Source organism: Cynoglossus semilaevis, chromosome 18 (genome assembly GCF_000523025.1).
Source record: "Cynoglossus semilaevis isolate Cse_v1.0 chromosome 18, Cse_v1.0, whole genome shotgun sequence".
NCBI classification, from domain to species: domain Eukaryota; kingdom Metazoa; phylum Chordata; class Actinopteri; order Pleuronectiformes; family Cynoglossidae; genus Cynoglossus; species Cynoglossus semilaevis.
The window spans coordinates 10,111,194-10,132,186 of record NC_024324.1 but is presented as its reverse complement, the minus strand read 5'-3'; the positions used below and the strand labels follow the sequence as shown (position 1 = coordinate 10,132,186).

Sequence of the window (20,993 nt, the reverse complement as noted above, 5' to 3'; positions counted from 1 at the left end):
AAATTTACATGTAAAACTATCGCACACTGCAGGTGTTCAGTTTCATTCAATAAAAACAAAATAATCAACCTATTGATGTAACGTGGTAAACCACTACCGGTACCAGTGTTACGCGCTAGAGAAACGTGCTACGTCATCGCGCAACTGGGTAAAACTTCCGGTTCCAGTGAGAGACGCCATCTTGTTTCCCTTGCAAACTAAAAAAAATAAATAATACGCCGAGTGAGGACTTCTCTTCGAACCGTAAAACAAAGTGAGTACCCGATTTAAATTTGTGCTGCGGGTAAAACCTGACCTTAAAATGAATCGACGTTGTGTTTAATAAGAGGTAATTAGTTAATGTTTTTCATTTGCTGTTCTTGACCAATAGACGATTGTTTTGGAAGATGAACACAGGCGCCATTTCCCTCCCCGCTCTCTGAGGCGCTTATTGGTGGCCCGCTGAAGGGATCACGGGTGGTCAGAAAACTGATGCTCCGTATCCGCCATGTTGGCTCTCGTCATAGTGTATGCCAGACGGATTGGCTACTTCTACCGGGGCCCCGAATGGCTTCAGTTGCGAAAAGGAACTTAGCCCTAAAAACCTTGATTGGTGGAATCTAGTGCGAGGTTTGATTGGTCTGAAGGACAGATCCAAACGTTGTCTTTATTGGTTAGACTGGTTCTTCCTAGCGTTGCAAAGCTTTGCAAAGTTTCATTTGATGACAGGACTCGTTGTCCAGTGGCAACTTAAATTACATAGACCGCGGTTGGTCAACGGAGCTAAACAGCAGTCGGCAGAATGCGTCTCTTAACGCTAACATAAACTGATGTGCGTTAGCTTGAAGTGACTCGAAAACACGTCATGTTTGCGTAACTAAATGTGTGTATATTCAACTGCTACCGTAAGGGAGAGAAGCATATAGATTATTTCAGTCTGTCGTTACATGGCACCCGTTATGTTCACAGCAGTTAATACGTTGTTTTCCCTTTATGTAGTAGTCTTGCAAGTTGCGCCGTATCTGTTGTCTACACTCCGCCGCTCTATTGTCCTTGGTTCCTTGCAATGTATAATGTAGCGATCTTATTAATATGCAACACCATGTTCATTGCATTTTAGTCACTCTTAATTACTGTTTCAGTCAAAAATTATTTCAGTTGTGCATGTAGATGTGGACCACAACTTTGTTTGAGTCCGGTCATCGATATTGACAGTGTTTTCTTAAATTTAATCTGCATATTCTGTGTTAATAAATAATTAAAGATAACAGAAGAGAGGCAACAGAACAGTCACAACATCGAGCTGCACTTAAGCTATACATACATTCATACATTTATAAAGATATATATACACAGAATAATGGTTTCAGTAGACAGTTGTTACGTAAATTATTATGAAAATAGAAATTCTCACAGTGTTAGACTTTAAAAGCTTTTCTCCCCCCCAAACAAGTTGTTATGAATACAGAGGCAGTGTCCATGATTGTATTGCTATATTATTCGATATCACTTTTTAATTTTTTTACTTTATAACTTGTCAAAACAATGTCCACAACATAAGTAATGCATTCAGGGGCTTTGCACACTACTTATAAGAACTGCACCAGAATATAGACATGCTATATAAACCATCCATCCTGTTTAACCTCTGTATATATTGTATAGGTATATTTAACCTATGCATATATTTTCAGTTGTTTCAGGGTCATTGACTGACAAGGTGGTACATAGAGTGTTGTGTGTTCAAGAAAGTCAGGTTCTGTCTGTTTTTCTTCTAAACAAATGTTAGTAAGAGCAAACATCTCCCAGCTACGGGTAGCAAGGGTCATGGGAAGGTCTCATTTGTATGGTGACCTTGCCAGGTGTTTATACTGAGGCATTTTGGGTGGCTAGAAACACGTACAGAGAAAACTGCTGTGGCGTCACCATCCTGAAGAGATTAATCTTTGTGCTGCTCCCATCTAATCATTAACTAGATGGCTGTAGTACCAGCTCCAGTCCCAGTGCTCCTCACTAAAATAGAAAAGAGAACATTTAGCTTTGTTTCTCCTGAGTCTCTATCCCTGTCCTTACTCCACTTGTTCCTCCCCTCCCATCCTGTAACAACTCTCCTCTCTGTCCTTCTGCATCCTTCCGGTTCCCCTCCCCCTCTATGTTTTCCATTGATGGTGCAGGTTTGCTCATTTTTTCTTTTGCGGAAGCTTGTCATGCTTATCACTTAAGATAAAAATTACAATATGAAGCATTGAGCGTTAACCTATTTGCATCACTATTCTTTTCACATGTATTTAGTTAGAAAAATAATTCACCAAAATATATATATATATATTTTTTCCAAACTATAGTCTGCTCTTTAGATGCAGGGTTTAAGTGAGAAATCACTGAAGGAGTCAGGTGTTTTGTCAAACTTCACATTTTGTGGTGTCCTGAGTTTGGATTTCAAAGTCAAATAATGTTTAACCTTTCCAGACAGCCCCATATGAGAACGACATTGTTTGACATTGCTGACATTTTTTTTGATGATCTTTCAATTGTGAAAGTTGCTGTGAATGTAGGTTTTAGAGTTAAGACAACATCTCTTTTGTTTATAGAAGTTCACCCATATCTCCCAAGTCTTGTTTATCTGTAAATAGGACAAGAATGGAGAGCATTGGCTTTTCCCTCTTATTTGCTTGTTTCCTCACAGCTCACCAGATAACAAATCTTTTGGTTCAAAATCACAATACTCTATTTTTGCACATAAATCTCATTAGTAAAAGGTGGGTTGTGGCTAAATGTGTTCTTTCATGTGTACCTGTGGCAGTGAGCAAAGATGAATGTGAAAGCAAGGACAAAAGGTGCATGTGTGTGTGAATGTGCATGTGTGTCGGTGCAAACACTTGAGAAATAGAGTCTGCCTAGGATGCCGTTGTACTTTAAATCATGTGGATGCAACATGCGGCATCCACCCTGACACTTGCTCTAGCCAGTGGCAGCCGTAGTGGCTGCCTGCATCACTGTGTCGTCAGCCTGTGAAGACAGAGAGGAGGCGGGGAAGAGAGAGACATTTAGTTTGACATTGTAAATAAGCAGAGAGCAGTTGTCAGAGAGCAGCCAGTGGAGCTTTTCTCATCTGTTCAGCAGCAGGAGAGGCAGGAACCGCTAGAGGACAAACCATGCTGAGGCAAGCCACTGGGAGCACACATTCACTCAAACCTGAGAGAATTCTCCACAACTTTATTTGTTCTTTTTTTCTCACCTATTCTCACTTCTGCTCTCTCTTCCTCTTTTCTTTTCCCTGACCCCTATCCTGCAGCTCAAGGTAACTTAGAGCAGGAAGTTGGCTGTCGGTAAAAGTGGGTTGGGTGAAGGAAATGGGAGGAGCGGGGGACATGTCGTAGTTGATTGGTGTGAGCATGTGAGTGTTACCCAATGGTGTAGGAAGACCTTGTCTTTTATTGGGTGCAAGTGTGGGAGAGAGGTGGGCTCACAGTGGGAGGTGGGGCTTGAGTATCATGTAGCATGCTAGATTGATTACTCTTGAATGTTAAAGGGGAAGGAGGCTAGAGATTTTAGTCTGTGAGTCGGGAGTTGTCGCTCCACTGTTTGCCTGCTGTTGAGCTGTTACCTGCTGCTGTGCTGTCTTTCTGTTCTCCCCCACCCACTTCATTGCACTGGGCCAGGGGTCAACTCAAAGCTAAATGCACAGGTCACTGGTTAGAAAGAGGAACAGGGGTTACAAGAGTGAAAAAGACAGAGGTCAGTGAGTTGAGGGACTTTCTCTGAAGAGAAACAGAAGAGCCAGGGCTAGATGTTTGTGCAGGAGGAGGTGGAGGAGGAAGAGGACACTGGGGGCTGCCGAAGGGCAGTGTGTGAAAGGAAAGAAGGGGGAGGGGCAGAGAGGGGGTTCTCTTCCCTGTATTTGGGGTTGAGAACCTCTTACTGTTGTCCAGTGTGTCCAGAGAGCTTTTGTTTTTGGTCCAGTGATATGATCAGTGGACTGTAGGAAGTAGAGAAGCTTGAGAGAGTTTCTGTCCACCTCTGTGCCTCTTCCTGCTGCTGCTGCTACTTTCAAGGAGACCTGGAGAAGGCTGTCTGTCACCCTGTGTTCTACTCTGGCCACACAGGGTAGACCATTCAACATGAAGGGCACAGGGGTAAGTCTGCTCTGTGAAAACACACGGGGAAGTTGTTCGAGGTTTTTTTTAATCTTTTGCACTTTTACGTTTTGACATCTGTCTCCATTGCGTTTGGTGGGGATGAGACAGGGTCTGTCCTTTACAGCTCCCCTCCCCTTTCCTTTTCTGAAGTACTCTCCTTGAAAGGGTGAAGGTGTGCTTTTTGTTTTTATGAGAGTGCACTACAAGTGCATGTCCTTCACTTGATGTTGATGCCGTCAGCAGGATGTAATGAAGAATGTAGTTTGTTCCACTAGTTGCCTCTTGTTTTGACACTGGACTATCACATGGAAAATAACTTTCATACTTTCTGATGATAAAGTGCAAATGATTATCATTGCACTTATATTGTACAATTAATGTTATTTAATGAAATATACTGATAACATAAACCCATGTGTCATGTAACATAGTTATTTACATATTTAGTCCTGACAGAATATGAAAGAGTCCTAAGAGGATTTTGATCCTGTGTTGTTGGAGTCAGGGGTTTCCAGTGGTGGCAGTTACCCCAGGGTCCATCAGGTGTCCTTCCCAGTAGTGCAAACCTCCGAGATAGGACATCGCCAGCCTGTTAGCTTCAGGAAAATAATTGAAATTTGATTTGATCTGATCTTTTCTGACAAGATCTTTAGAGGGGCTGTGGCTCCTCCTTTTCTCTCCTATCTGATTCCTAATTGAAAGTTTCCATTGGTGCCTTTGACAACACAAAGTAAAATAGAGAGAGAAAGCGAGAGGGAGAAAGGGGGAGAGAGATAGTGTGAGAGTCTGAGTGAGGGACACTAAAAATAAACCTTAAGTTGAAGCCCTTGCTGCCAAATCCCAGGGCTGTCTGCTGTCTGCATGAGATTTGAATGTCATTTGTGCCCAATGCTGTACCATGGTCACACAGTGGAAGAACAAAGTAAACAAAATAGGCAAACCACTGACTTATTACTAGGACTTCCTTCTTATCAATCTGGTGAACACATCCACTTGCACTTATGCTCCCATGACCCTGTTTGTTTGTATGTGCACGGTTTCACTCTGGGCTGCGTGTGTAGAAAGCCATGGAGAGTCAGATGTGTTCCAGTATGTGATACGCAGGTAGCATAAGCCCTGCCTACTTTGAGGCTGGGGACTGGGCCTAGCATTAGATGAAGGTCACAGGAATGTGAGACTGGCTCCCTGCAGTCTCTCTGTCAGCAATGGGAAGGAAATGTATGAGTAGATGAGAAGAGAAACTCAAACTGGGATAAAGAATGTAGTAAGCGTGTGACGTTTTCTCTCAGCATCTTTGTGCTTTAGGGACATGGCAAAAAAACCAACAAAACACCAGATCACTCAAGTGCTGCAGTGAAAGTTGTAAAACCTGTCCTTTTCTATTGTCCCTCCTTCTGCCCCTTCTCTTTTTCATCTCACTCTCTTTCTCCCTCCTCCCTTTTCGGTTGGTCTCTCCTCTGTTGAATGACCTTGAGAGATCAGTGACTAGCAGTTCCTGGAGTTTGCCTGAAACAGAACCAAGGGCAAAGTTTGGAGCCATGGCCGCTCTGCTGGTTCAGTCCAGTGAGCTAAGCTCAGGTCACCTATAGCACATCTGTCCATTCTCCTCGAATTCTGAATGATTGAAAGAAACATCTATGAAAATGTGATATTTTTCTTCACACAAGTTAATCTATAATTCCCAGTCTAGAACTTGTTTTTTTGTTTTGCCTGAGTAAATCATTTACCCTGCACGCTGTAACTGCTGTGACCGAGTTCATCGAGGTGAACACATTCTAGTGACAGCTTTATGAATTTACTTCTGTTGATACAATGGTGCTGAAAAGTCTGGTAGTAGTTTAATTATATTTAATTTAGCACACTTTCCTAAATATATGTTTGCATGTTCACAGTGAGTCTTTTCTGCTGAGGTGGTCTTTTCAAACCCACACTGATACTGACCTTCCTGCAGAATGATATAATGATCCTGCAGCACTGACCAACACATCTGGTTTCATCCAATGTGGATGTTTTAAACTGCGTTTTTGCATGAAACAAAGTCGTTGCTTCTACTCATCATTGATACCCAGATTTAGTAGATAATGTTCACCCATCCACCTTGGTGCACTTCTTCAGAATTTGTGCCAGGAAAGCTGAGACCTTCCTCTTCAACACATTGACAATGTGATACAGACACTTCAGTGGAAAGTTCACCCTTTTACCTTCCTTTAGCCTTGGCCAGCTTTGACTTTTGAATCACCAGGCCTAAATGCAAAGTGAAAAGGTATATGGTGATGCTATAATGTTATTTTCTAGTCTTTAGCACATTTTTCTGCACGTTCTATTGTCTGATCGGGTCCGTTTCAACAGAAATTGAAGGCTCATGTAAAACTGTGTGATGTCAGCAAGTCGGTGGTGTAGGTGGCCACTCGGTGTGACTTGCCAGTAAGCGAAAGGTGAGGGAGGGAGGAAGGGAAGAGAGTAAGAGGAGATACAGGACGGGCCGGGAGAACAACATTAACGCTGATTCAGCTGCTGCAGGCAGAGCCACATTGACTTTCCTGGAAAAGTTGGAAGAGAGGGGGTGGGCAGGTGGAAAGTAAGGTAGAAGGAGGAAGCGAAAAAGCACACCCACGAGTGACACAGAGGGATGGATAGAGAGAAGACAGGAGAAGTGATCAGGGGTGCGATATATAGCCGGTGAAAGAGGAAAAGTAATTTGCCACGAGGAAAACGTATACACAGAGCTTTGCTAGAAGGAAACCCAACACCGGCGTCTCTGTTGTGATGACCTAATGAAGGACAACAGGACTGCAGTGAAAAGGAGAGATGGACAGTGCAGAACAACACTGTGTGTCCTAATATAGCAGTTTAGAATAACACCAGCTCACATCAGCTCATCCTGTTCATAAAAAAATGATGCAGTGTAATATTGAAGAACGTTAAAGGTGTAGTCCGTTTAAAACAGTCATCATCAACAGGTCATAAGAAGTGGTTTTAACCTTCAAGTTGATTATGAATTTAATGTATTAAATTACATAATGTAAACCATTTGGTCATTCTCTTCTATCAGCAGCTAGGCGGTTTACAACTTGTATAATATGAGCAATTAGCTTTTCTGAGTTTGACAGTAAATCTGTCATTGTGGACAGCCAATCTTGGTATTTCTTATGCTTGATAAATCCCAGACCATTGGAAATATAGCAGTAATACAGTAACCTGCATTTTTACCAGATGTTTCTGCTAACTCCCCACTCTCTTAAACTTTAGCTGTGGTAAGTGTGTGGCGATGTTTTTACATTGAAGATCACAAGGTCATAGAGGAAGGGGTTGAGGGCGTGTTTGATTTAATAACAACTAGCTGTTAGTCTTTTTAAATGAAAGACAGGCATGGACATTAGAGAAGAATGAGACGAGGCAGTGGAATTTACTGTAGCTTCAGCTCTACTGCCGCTAACAAGTGTTGTTTTCTGCTGTTTCTGGACCAAAGACAAATGTTAGCTCAGTGTAATCCTCATCTCTGTCTTGTTTTTTCAGTTGATTTGCATAATTATGGCTCTGTAAAAATGCAGAGGGACTATTTAAAATGTGAAATAGTTTTTTTAGGTCTTCCGTTTTGCAGAAATTGAGTGAACTCACATTTCACTGAGTCATTTTTTAGCCCCATGGAATGTTGGGATTGTTCTAGAGCCTGCATAATAAAAATTAACCTTGAAACAAAACCGGACGTTGAACTGTCAGGCAGAGAGAGGGAGACATTGTCAAGGTCAGTCTAGCTTGGCATGTCATAGCTACAAGCGGCTTGATTGATTTTATATAAAGCCACCCCCACTGCCACTCTGTCACATTGATTTAGATTATTCTGTGGAAAAGTGAATGACAGAGCGGGGTGCAGCAGTGTTCCTCCTCCTGTACTGTCACAAAGGCCAACAGAGCTTCACTCTCCAAAATCAATCAGGTTGGGACTCTGTGTGTTTTTGTATCAGTCATTTATGTGAGGCTAAAAGTCAAAACAGTCTTTTACCACACGAACCTGGAGCTGGTGGGTTTGAAAGGCTGTCTTTGTGTGGTGTAGCTCTGTCAGTCTGAGCAACGCTGAGTAAGAAAAGAAAGAGACCGTAAAGAGACTCCCATTCTCCTCAAAGAGACCGTAAAGAGACTCCCATTCTTCTTACTCTTTTTTTTCTTGGTCCCGTCATGTCTCTTTCCGTCTCTCAGTTTCCCTCTTTCTTTGTGGTTTGACCCACATAGATAATTTGCAAAGCAGTCTGGCGGACATGTCTGTGCCCCCTCTTGTTAAAGCTTTTGGCACTTTGTCTTATCACTGGATAAATGCTAAACTGGACACTGCCCTACCTCCCTGTCAGCAACACACACACACACAAACACACACCATCACTCAACCAGTGCTACACACCCGTGTCTCCCCCTTCATTATCCTCTCCCCGTTGTTAAATCCACTGAGGTAAGGAGAAAAGGGTGAGAGTGAAAAAGTGCAATCCAGACACACCAAGCTTGGCGTGCCCAGACAGGCAGGCCAATATTCCTCTAGCAGATTCCTGGCATGCCATAGTAACGTATTAGATCCTCTTTCAAGCTGACAGAGTGCGAGCAGAACCAGGCTCTCATTTTAACATGTGTTTAAAGGGTTTCACTTTGCTTAATGACTTTTTATATAATTCCTAAATGCATAATAATAAGTAAACACAGAATAATAATTGGCCCCAGTCAACCTGCACATGACACAGTCAGTATAGTATCAGAGTTGAGTTTGTTGACTTTCTACAAGGACAAGAACAAAAACCAGCGGTGCTTCTATTTTAGATTTCACTCAATCACATTTATAGTCCAGGATAAGATAAGTGTTCCCGACACGGGAAGAGCTGTGGGCATATCAGAGGTGACACCACAGGCCGTGTCCTTCCTCGGTCTCTGTCCTGTCCTGTGCTCTTGGATCGCAATTGGTCGATAAATCTGAGACTAAATGAATGCCACATTTAATAAATAACAAATTTTAGTTAATTTTTTGTGTTAAGCCATTATGCATGAGTTCGTAAAAATACATTTTAATTTTTTTGTATCCCATATAATATAATTTATGCTTTCTCCCTTTTTTTGTTTCACTCTGCAGCAGAGTAGAAAATGTCAGCAGATGCTTTCGGTGCCGGGGGCAGCGATGCTCAGCAAACCCTGCAGTCTTTCTGGCCGCGCGTCATGGAGGAGATCAGGAACCTCACTCCGGTATTTTCACTTAAATTTAGTTTGTTTTTATATGGCATTATAATAATCTTTCTCTCAGTTCCAGCTTTAATTTGTATTTGCTTTTTTGAAGAAGGACTTTCGTGTGCAGGAGCTGCCGCTTGCTCGAATCAAGAAAATCATGAAGCTGGATGAGGATGTCAAAGTAAGGCCTAAAAGATTACCTTATTAATTAGAATTTATGTTTGTTAACATTGAACATGTCTTGATTGAAATAGGTGAATTACAGGAAACAGCGCTAAATTGTGATTTTTAGGATTTGATTTAGCTTGATAACAAAGGTATAAAAAGAGAATACACGTAGCTCTCCCTCCTTCCACCGGGTGGGGCAATAAATACAGACTATAATAGAAATAAATACCTTAAGGGCAAAATTTAAATTATTATTGACATCTAGTCACAGGCTGGATGTAGGTGGTTCTCAGTCCAGGCCTGGAGTTTGAGTACCCTGCTCTTTAGAGAACAGCAAGGACTTTGTGACCTTTATGTGCTGCCATGTCAAGAGAAAGATCCACTTAGTTTAGCAACAGCTTAAAGTGTTAATGAGATGATGAGCTCACTCATGTATCAGGAGACGAAGCTCTTGTGTCCTCTCTGATACACAACAGTCAACAGCATGTGAATGTTGATGAATTCATTACATTTATAAAATGAGGAAATGACCTGTTCCTGGTTCAGTGTCACTCAGTCTTAAGCAGACGATACATGTTTACGCTGCCTTGCCTGGAAAAACAATTGACAAAATTATTCAGTCTGCTACGGCACATTGTCTTGGCACGTTGTGGTTTTCTTCCGACCAGTTGATTTGTTTTTAGCATCTTTTACAACGATGTGCAATGTTTATGTTAAATAGCCTGCGGGTATATTTAATCAAGTGTAACTCCATCTCCTGTATGTAGATGATCAGTGCAGAGGCTCCAGTCCTGTTTGCCAAGGCAGCTCAGATCTTCATCACAGAGCTCACACTCCGAGCCTGGATCCACACCGAGGACAACAAGAGACGCACACTGCAGGTCAGTTACTTGATCAAATCTCACTCTAAAGCAGTTAACACCCACTGACCTGTGAGATGTAGACATCTGTTTGTCTCTTTTGTCCTTTCTTGTTTATTTGTTTTGCGTAATGGTCCGCAGCCTTTTTTTCTTGTGTTTTTATGCTTATGAGAAAATATCCCTTCCTGCTTCACCCTCCACCCCAAAGACCTATCCCTCAGTTTAGCCTTTATGATTCAACACACGTTAAAAAAACACAGCCTGGCATCTGCTGGTGACCCACTTTTTCCGCTGTGCCATTTTGGCTGCTCTGTTGTCCCATAGTTGCATAAAATGGACTCTGGAATGATGCAATAGGAATGGGAAGAATTGCATTGATAACGCAGGTGGATCAGAGTGGGAAATCAGAGTTTGTCTCACCTGGATGTTGAGAGAAAAAAAAATGTATAGAACAGTACATGAAAGCCCTTAAGTCCACTTTATCCAGGCACATACCTGGTGTGTGTGTGTGTGTGTAGACTCTGGGCAACAGATTTAAATGACTTTTTGGCTGTGTACATTTTTTTTAAACTTGTTGTCATTCCAGGTTTTTTCATGACGTGTGAATATGTCTATTGTTAGTCTGTGGAGTTAAAACCGATGATTTCATGTTTATTACATTTATACAACAGATGGAGTGCTGGGAACTTGTGACGCCTCACCTAATGAATGTGTGATTTTGCCGATCCTTTTCCACATGTTCACTCACACACACATATATGCAGACAGCACCGAATCCTATTGTGAAGAGGACACGCAACTTGCGGTCACTATAGCAACGCTCATCAATAGAACAAGTGTAGATGTGACCTGGTGTTACCAGATATTAATCAAGCCTCTATAAATAGACTGTAGTGCAGGGAGGGCCACAATGGGGGTCCTGACAGCCAATATCCTGTGGAAAATTCCACAGAGACAACACACTGCTATAGATATAGGAAAGTCTATAGCATTCTTAGCATGTTGTATATAGCAGCAAGTTGGATTTATTAATCCATTAACATAGGTTAAAAAGTAGGTTGTTGACCCTGTCTGTAGTTTAAATTTTAAATCTGCCAGAGGGTTTTAGTAAACGGTTAAAGAGATATATTTATTTAATGTGATTTGAATTTTGAATAATCAAAATTCAAATGAAAAGATTCCACTTTAGTTTTTCTAGCAAATATCTGTCCCAGCGCTACAGTGACTTTATTATCAAGTTTAAAGTTTCCCCTGTAGGCACTGAGGTGTATTTTATATATTGAGATAGTGTAATTAAACCCTGACCTCAACGCATGACCTTTCCATTTGCAGAGGAATGACATCGCCATGGCAATAACAAAGTTTGACCAGTTCGACTTCCTGATCGACATCGTGCCCCGGGACGACCTGAAGCCTCCAAAACGTCAGGTAGGGCATGAAGAAAACTTCTAGATTAATATAAAAAAACCTTTTCTTTTTTTTTGTTTTTCGTGAGACAGTCTTCTTTTCATAGAGCAAAAGTCTTAAAGGTACTTAAAAGACTTTGACTTTTACTGTAAGTTTGATCTTGAATGTGACCCATGGTGAAGCTTGTGTTGCTCTGAGGCACTGCTGGCGACCTGGAGGGGCTGTAAACATCCTTGACTGGAAGCTGGAGTTCAGACATTGAGGGCTTTCAGTCGGATGTTTGCAGCCTCCTGTTGCCTCTGACAGCCAGCACTGAGGTCAGCGTGGCTACGAGTTGTATCAGTTAGCCGTTTCTACAGATACTGCGTCTTGACTTTAAGGCTCATTTTCATTTATACATCGGAGTGTCAGTAATAAAACAAAAGGGATTACAGTATCAGCCGTTGAAGAATCCCTCCTTCATTAGCTCATGTTGTCACCAGAGTGGAGACGCATTAGTGAAAGACGACACTGTCTGGGGACAGTGAAGGGTTACTTTATAAGTAATTACATATTTGAAGAAAAACAGCACTGTCTGATGAAGTTCTGTTCACACAGGATGTAGACGCATTACGTAATGGAAGAAATGATTTGTTTTTGTTTAAGTTGTCAAGTTGACCATCTCCAGACATGTAAACATCCTACACTCTCAGCTGTGTTGTCATGGAGCTGGGAGAGGGGTGTTTACGCTTCTGGTGATGGAGAAACGTCAAGATGGAGCAGTTCAGGTTCTAATCACTGTAATCACACAGAACAAATCTGCACATGAATAAAAAAATTCCACTATAACTTTTATCAGTGCATTCGTGGTATTTGCGTTGTTGCTAGTTCATCTTTAGAGCTTATTGAAAACATTCACTCCTGACTCATCAGCAGTGAAAACACACCAGTGTGTGTTCAGACCTGCAGTGTATGGTATTGACCCGTATGATACCTGTAATGGAGCTTACATCCAGATTACATTACTTCTCTCCAGCTGCAGTCCATCAGTTATTTATCAGAGCAGCTCTTCTCTACTGTTACATGGGCAAAAATAATTCATGGAGATGTAACAGAGCGATAGCCGTCCGTCCGCTCATGTGTGTGCGTCTGCATGCATTTGTTTTCATTTCTCACCTTCGTCCTCAGGAGGAGATGCGTCAGACAGTAGCTCCGGCCGAGCCGGTGCAGTACTACTTCACTTTGGCCCAGCAGCCCGGAACCGTGCAGGTGCAGGGAGCTCAACAAGGCCAGCAGCCCGGTGCGCAGACGGCCACGACCATCCAGCCGGGACAGATCATCATAGCGCAGCCTCAGCAGGGACAGGTACTTACTACTAAGACCTTGTTGTGAGAGGTCTCCACGGGGTTTATCACAAAAGCATTTTGGAGTACAAAGGACACGCACCGTGGTACAAAACAAGCTGCAAAATGAAACAGCACTGTCAAAGGCTTCTGACTGGGCTCAGTAAGCCTCTTTTTATTGAATTTGGTACAAAGTCCACCCTTGTAGAGGGAACAGTTGATCCAAACATATTTGGCCAAGAGCTCTTACCATCATATGTTTATATATATGTATGAGCCCACGTCCGTATTTTCATAAAAATGATTGGAGTTGTGTCTCTTTTTCTTATTCTGTTGGTACCTGTATATGTAGTTCTACTGTATGTAGATGTGTAGTTTATGGAATGATGGTGAATTTGGGAAGTAAGCATGGCCATATTTCATATACAGAAAATAATAGTAATGATCAACAAATCAAAAATAGGGGGAAAATACTTTTAGCCGCAATGACTCCCAGAAAGTGTGTACACACAGAAATCACATGAACATATATGCTTTTAGTATCAGATGTGTGTTTGAATATGAAGCTGATGTGAAGCTATAATAATAATAATAGGCCTGCAGCTGCCTTCTGCACACTATAAAACAGACATACTGTACATGCTGTGCCGTGTCTCGTCTGCACTACTGAGTGAATTCAGCAACCACTCCATCTGTACTATAGCTGTGTTGCTGGGCTGCTGTAGTGGTTGATGCTGCTTCAGCAGACTGGCTGTAGCTGAGCTGTCATACAGTCATGTAGACCCTGGCCTGAATCACCAGTCCTGCTGCTGCTGCTGTTGCTGTTGTTCCTGGAGTAGCCAGTGATGTTGCGATACAATACTTTCCTTAAATATACTAATTATAGCTGTTAAAAAAAGTTACAGAACAAGTCAGGGTACCACTTAAATTGATTAAAAAAATCCTTATCCATATTATCCACATTTATGTGTATAAAACATCGACTGTTTCCCATGCATTATAGTTTAAAATAAAGTCATTCTGGATTGACATGTAATAAGTACATGGAATAATTGTAATGTTATGATAATGAAGAATAATGTATTAACAAATATTACAATCGTTGTGTGCTACCTTTTAAATGTCACTAGTGGTCACTGTTGCACCAGTAATTTTCCTTGAGGTCACAACCTTTTTCATACACATTTTGTAAAAGCACAGTTCATGTGAATTTTTGCTGCTAATTTTATTTACTGCAATAAGAAAACTGCTTTAATATTTCTGTTTCATTTCATCCCAGCTTCCGCCTTTGTGTATCTCTAACATTAGTTTTATGTCATTAGCTGCTTAAGTCACCGTCTGCAGCAGTTGCATTTCAGGCTTTTGCTACATACACACTGCCCACGTGCTTTTCCTTTTTATTTGTTAAGTAGTTACTCCTGCTGCCCGTCTCATTGTGTGTCTTTCTTTCATTTTCTCATTCTATTCTGTGGGCCATCAGATGCTGCAAGGTGCCACCATGCAGCAGCTACAGCAAGTGCAGGTGCAATCACAGGGCACACCCATCACGGTAAACACGCATGCACACAAGCATTTGTATGTTCACTTACCTACACACACAGAGACCAGCAGTGGTTTTCTCAGTGCTGAAGTGACAGCTGACCACTGGCTCTGTCCTGCTCAGGTGACTGAGGTTTGCATGTGCGGCGACAACATGAGATCAGGTGGCCTCACCTGGATAGAGTGACAGACAGAATAGGAAATAAAGGTCCTTCAAACCTGCAGTATCACCATATGTGTGCATGTGTTATAAACACGGCTGCAGACTTTTATTGAACATTTAATACTTCAGAAAAATTGAGCTTCATGTCCCTGGGAATTTTGTGATTTCCTGTTTCTTTGCTTTGAGTTGTTCTCCAACCACAATCGTCTCACAATCTGGTGCTACATAAAAACTTATTTTTCCTTCCACATCTTTCTTCCTCTGTACATGTCTGTCTGTCAGAGCGCCCCCGTGGCCATGCAGGTGGGTGAAGGCCAACAGGTACAGATCGTCCAGGCAGCTCAGGGTCAGGCAACGGCAGCTCAAGCCCAGGGCCAAACCATGCAGGTCATGCAGCAGATCATCACCAATACTGGAGAGATCCAGCAAATTCCGGTAAGAATAGGCACTAAAATTAAAGACATATTGATGGCAATGACTGATACACATAAGTGTATTATTGTGTAAGTAAAAACTGATGAAGTACAGTATGACAAACTATATACAACGTCCAAAACTATCCATACTATTACTATCCTTTTTTTCTTAAAATGATTTTGTCTAAGGCAGAAAATATCAATGAACCATGCTTTAAAAATGTCGATTTCCTCAATCGCACTTTGTCTCCCTCTTGTGTTGGTCAGCTTCAATACATCCGTCTCGCCCAGCCCGTATCTGGAGCACAGGTGGTCCAAGGGCAGATTCAGACTCTTGCTAACACCCAGCAGGTAAGTGTGACGACTGTAAATATATATATATATATATATTCAATTTTAATAACAACATTAACATAACATATTGACTGTGATTTCAGATAACACAGGCAGAGGTACAACAAGGACAGTTTAACCAGTTCACCGATGGACAGGTAACAACTGCATTAAATATTCCCTGGCTCTTCAAGTAGTCACATTACAGTGATATTTTAATCTTCATCACATGACAGAATCCTGAGAACTGTAGTACAGTGGTGCCCCAGTTTTTTTGGCATGACAGCTGCTGTTGAAAGGACTTGGCTAAAATGATCTATCTACATTGAAAACATTATATATATGAAATATTTAAATTGAGCTCATCACTATCAACAACAGCAGTGATGGATTTAGCTGTGGTTTAGGTGATGCTGTAAAACCTAAACTTAAAGGACAATGAAGACATCACTGGCTTTCAACCCCACACACACAAAAGACAGATTTATACTGAAGTCATTTTTGCAGTCTATATCTGTCTCATCCGTTGTGTCCGTCCTTCTGTTCCACAGCAGTTGTATCAGATTCAGCAGGTAACAATGCCAGCAGGACAGGAGCTGACACAACCCATGTTCATTCAGTCCACCAACCAGACAGCTGATGCAACGGCCACACAGGTCAGCACTGACTGAGCCCCAGCCTGGAACTCTCACGTCACACGAACAACCCAAACACCAGCCCGTGTGACGCCACCACAAGGACGTCCTGATTTCTTTGATTTCAAGAAATGATCTCGTAGATGGCTCTTCTTTTTTGTATTTAAAAAAAAAAGTATACCAAATTTGGTACACTCAATGTGAAACCAAAGGTTCAGAATAACTCATTCACAATCACATGCTTAGCATAAATCTTCACATTCTTTCTTCTTCTTCTACCTGAACTGGAGAAAAAAAAAGATGCATTTAATGCCATGTTCAACCTGATCAGACAGAACTGTTTTAAAACAAAAACAACAAAACAGCGCGAGCTGTGGTAATTGGAAATAAAAGGGTGGTCTGTGTACGTTATCTGGTCAGGGCAAATGAAGCGACGTCGTGGTGTTTTTCATCTTCTCCCTTTGCTCCTGGTCATGATTTGTATCTTCTTGATAGTTTGTCATGTAAATGCTGAAAGAAATGAAAGTCATATACCTCAACATATACCCACCTCCTACAGTCACTTGGTGAGAACGTCTAAGGTTATTGATAATTTCATGTCTTCTGTTTTTTGTCCTACACAACAATGAATCATGTCTTTCCTTCTTGTAAGGGCTTCAACTTGTTCATATACAATGTGAATCTGATGGTGTGTTTGTGTTAAGTCACCTTTTTTCATTTTCTGAACACATATTTCTCTAATGCAGAGAAGATTTTTCTTCTTTTTTCCACCCTAATATTCTCAAACTTTCTGAGCTGCCTGAGTGATATTGTCGTCTTGTGCCCGGGTTTAAGTCTCATTAATAAACACTTGACTTCATATGGAGGAAAAACAACAAACACTTTTTATACACTTTTTTTTATTTGGTTTTGAATATGATGTATGACCTAATATCTTCCCCTGTGTTTTTTTTCTGTACAGTAATGATTGTTGTCAGTGTTCTTATTGTTTTTGCATGTACATTAGTTCCAACTGCCAGCATAACATGCAATAGATAGGTACAGTTTTTTAATTATTTTTTTCGATGTTCCTTTTGTAAACAAATTTCATTTGTGGAAGAAAAATAAAAAAAAAACACTTGTCCTAGACTTGGGTTTTAAAGTCTTCTGAATTTCTTGTTTCTTTGTCATTTTAGTTCATTGGTTTTATTCTCTGTCTTACAGTCTGCGCTCAGTGGTGATGAGCAAACACTTTATGTTTGACTTTATGGTGGTCTTTTTTTTTTTTTTTAATTTCTAATATCACTGAATGGGCCTGGCATCTACCTTGTGCATGTGGGTCTCAGGTAACCAATGTGAAGATGAAGAAAAGACCAATGTTTAAAATGGAGGACAAGGTCAAAGGACGCTGCCTTCAGTGACGCTCGAAACTGTCAACAGTAACCAATAAATTATAATTTTCTAACGGTGCAATAGATAAACTAAGCTGTTTTTAACAAATTTAAAGTTAGGTGTCATTAGTAGAAGTAAAAATAAGATTAAAAAAGGTTGGGATAAAAACAGTGGCTTTTTATAGGGTTAGAAAGTTCCAGTAACACTATTTTCATGAACGCCCCGCCCCCCGCCCCCTCTCACATATACACAGTTAATTAGCTGCGCCTCCTCAAGGCTAATACTCGGAGCCGTTGCTACGGCCGTTTTTTTTCAAACAAGGCAAAAAGTCAACAAAAACCTCCAGTTCTAAGTTTTACCAAAGTTTGTAAAATTAAACTAACTTTAAAATATTTTCATACATCAAATAAATGTTCGGCCAGAGGGAGAATAACGATATATGCCATTTTGTTCAACACAGGTCTTACACGACACCTTTACGATCCGGTCTGACGCTGTGTTTGGAATGTGTCAAGGTAAGCCATTTTGTTTTTGTCTTAAGTTTCGAGAATTAAGAACGACTTTTCCAGTTTTTCCCTTTCGTGCCTTAAGCAAAGTTTTTTGGTGCAGTTTGCCCAAACAACCACTGGAGAGCAGCACTACTCTGAAGGAGTGAATGCCACTGTCGCACTGTACGAGGGCACCTGATTTATTACAAAACACAGGTGCCCAATTGTTCACAAAGGGCATTGTTTAATGTGTATAGACGTGTCCAAAGTGCACAGTACCACAATTGTCTGGCAAAAATGTACAATCAATACCCACCTTCGCTGCACCCAAAGCAGACTCTATGAGCCACTAATCTTATTTCTGCTGTTCTCCTCAAGTGCTGGAAAAGCTTCATGTGCCACAAAGGGCAAGCAGTTAACAATAGAGTCACGAGTTGTTAGGCCTGAAAGTGCCCGGCTCCCACAGATCAGACTGCTCTCTTTATCCGACTTAAATCTTGAAAGGAAGAGAAGCCATTATGGCAGCAGAGAAAATTGGGCAGACAGAGATGCATGGTGTTCATAATGTTCCAAAGTCAGAGTTCACATTTCTCAAGCACCCCTTTGAAGATTGTTCCATCGCAGCTGTGGGAAAAAAAAGAATCCCCCCACAGGTGTAGTTGCAGAGACCAGTTGCTGCACTCACCTCTGGGTGAGCGTCAGCAGCCAAAGGGCCCCGTTCTTAATCCATTTAATCAGCAAAGAAATGCATTAGAGGCTGCAAAGTCATGGTGGGCTCCTTGTAATAAAAGCGACAGTGATTATGAAAGTGTTTCGGCTTAATTCAAGCAGGAAAAGGATTGTGTGGTGAGATTTTCTTGGTCAGATCAAGGCAACTTTAGCCACATGAACAAAGCCTGACTGATTTACCAACGACCCGAGGCATGTGATTGGCCCTTGAGCACTAAATCTCACTAAATTACCCAAAAAAATAGTTCCTGTTTTTGTATTGTGTTGAATCCAATATCAACGCCATAACAGTGAATGGTTTGACAGAGTGAATATAATGCAACATATGCGTAAATGTTTCTGTGTACATATTTATACATATAAATAAATCTATATATTTATGAATGTATCTATATGTGCATATATGTTTATAGGTATGTACACATGTTTATTTCTACCTGTCGCTACCTATTAACAGTATATTGCCTACTTTAAATATAGTATCATAAAAATATATATATATATATATATATATATTTTACATAGGCATCATTTTGTTAGTGCTCTCAAACAGATGTCTTTCATTAGCAGGCCAGTCTAAAGATGGAGTGCGTGTTCAGGGTTTTTATGGCTTGCGTGGTTCTGGGTTGTTTTTACGTTACAAAAGTGAGGTAGTGTCTGCTGTACAGTCTCCTCTCCACGCCCTCTCCACACTTGTCAGCAACAGGCAGCATGTTCCACGGAAACTCTGCTCCGTCACCTAAGGAGAAGTGCTACAAAGGCCCTTCACACTGCTCATGAATGAGCCACTGAGTGAGGCCTTCGACCAAATGACTGTAATTTCCTGCCTCCTTCTCTCTGAGCTGCGGCACGTTGTGCTTGACAGTTCTTTATTCACACTGCCGAAAGTCAAAGTGTCATGTTGGTGTCTGCCGCAGGGCTGCTCCTCATCAGTTGACATTTTTATGGAGTATTCATGATAGTTAGAGGGTCTCGTGCGGTCGGGGTTTGCTCTAAACCCGGGACTATTTGAAACAATGTCTAAATTTTATTCTTGCAAAGAATAAAACCAGACTGACGGAACAACATGTTGATGACCTTCAGGAAACGCTACATCAACAAGCGATCTGTCCTTGTCCTGTGTGATGCGAAATGTGAAAAGTATGCTGACCACAATTCATTAGAGAAACTAATGAAAAAGAGTGGTGTTTAGGCCTCAGTACTTTGTTTCACAGACGATCGATTGAAGTGACCCAGATCAGGGCCGTGTACCGTAGGATGGGCCTCCAATTCTTGGCATGCTAAAGGATTCTTATGGGTTTTTTCTATCAATTTTTTTGTTTAATTAAACAGCATGTTAAATGTCATATGTTCATATCTGTATAGATATTTTTTGTGATGCTTGTTTCTTGTTGTCTTAACCTGATAAGTCACAAGGACTGTCATCAGTCACAGTTATTAACTAGTGCATTTGGAGGATGACTTATTTATAGTCTGTCAGTTACAACCAGCCGTTTGAGGGCAACCTTATCCTGCGAGGTTTGTTTTTGTCTCTGGGTTTTGTCCTTTTTTTGTCCGTTTTTGTCATTGGGAGGAAATAAAGGCATCTGTGAGTGTGGTTTGAGAAACCCATTAAGGAGTAACCGTCTGAGTGAACAGAGGAAACACAAGGTTGGTGGGGGTCGTACAGAGTGAGTTTGCACTGTACTATATGTAGTGCGTGATTGCTGACGTGAGTATTTTTAAAGTTCCCCCTGAGTGGCTGTCCACTCCCGCAGCTCAGTGGGCTCTGTGGGGCGTGAGTGAATGCTTGGACCGAGGACTGCTGTGGAAAATCAGCAGGGATGAGAGGTGGGCTTGAAGAAAGCACAACAGCCGTCTCCTAACACTGGGCCCCCCTGTCGTCCACTCTGGGTCAACCCCAGTGTAATTCCACCCGCATGCAAAAGTTGTTGATGAGTGCCACAAAATCTGTTTATGTGAGTAAGAAGGCCCTTTATTTCCCTCTCTGGATGTACATTTGTGTGACGAATCCATGCGACCCGTGTTTATGTTTTACAGTCTCTGACCCTGCTCAGCTGTTGTGCGTTGTCACACAGCGGCATTTTGCCCCAAGGCCACGTTGGATACACTGTGTCTGCCTCTGAATGTTGTTGACCGGATGAAAGTAAGACCGGATGAAAGTAAGACTGGAGCAGGGGCTGCTACAGAGACAGAAGGGGGGGGGGGGGGGGGGGGGCCTGGTTGGGGGGGAATTTGGTTG

The 20,993-nt window shown here is 41.6% G+C and overlaps 2 protein-coding genes across 11 annotated transcripts in view; both read left to right on the top strand.

The window, feature by feature from the left end:
* The first annotated feature begins 138 nt into the window (after window positions 1–138).
* On the top strand, window positions 139–17,311 carry nfyc (nuclear transcription factor Y, gamma). Of its 8 annotated transcripts, none has more exons than XM_017041368.2 (11): window positions 139–253; window positions 9,229–9,338; window positions 9,433–9,501; window positions 10,256–10,369; window positions 11,681–11,776; window positions 12,923–13,099; window positions 14,558–14,626; window positions 15,062–15,214; window positions 15,463–15,546; window positions 15,633–15,686; window positions 16,080–17,311. In XM_017041368.2, exons 2-11 carry the CDS (start codon window positions 9,240–9,242, stop codon window positions 16,197–16,199), a joined length of 1,035 nt encoding a protein of 344 aa, XP_016896857.1. In that variant the 5' UTR covers window positions 139–253; window positions 9,229–9,239; the 3' UTR covers window positions 16,200–17,311. The 8 variants fall into 8 exon arrangements, with proteins under 8 accessions (XP_016896857.1, XP_016896855.1, XP_016896859.1 ...); XM_017041366.2 differs by having other exon boundaries at window positions 9,430–9,501; XM_025065288.1 differs by lacking the exon at window positions 139–253 and adding an exon at window positions 2,211–3,142.
* Window positions 17,312–17,789: 478 nt separating this feature from the next.
* kcnq4 (potassium voltage-gated channel subfamily Q member 4) overlaps window positions 17,790–20,993 on the top strand; it is a 44,556-nt gene continuing 41,352 nt past the window's right edge. For 2 of the 3 annotated variants that reach the window (XM_008331642.3, XM_008331639.3), the window contains exons 1-2: window positions 17,790–17,897; window positions 17,995–18,049. The gene's annotated coding sequence lies outside the window, so the exon portion shown is untranslated. The remainder of the gene's footprint in view (window positions 17,898–17,994; window positions 18,050–20,993) is intronic. The other variant, XM_008331643.3, reaches the window with a different exon arrangement.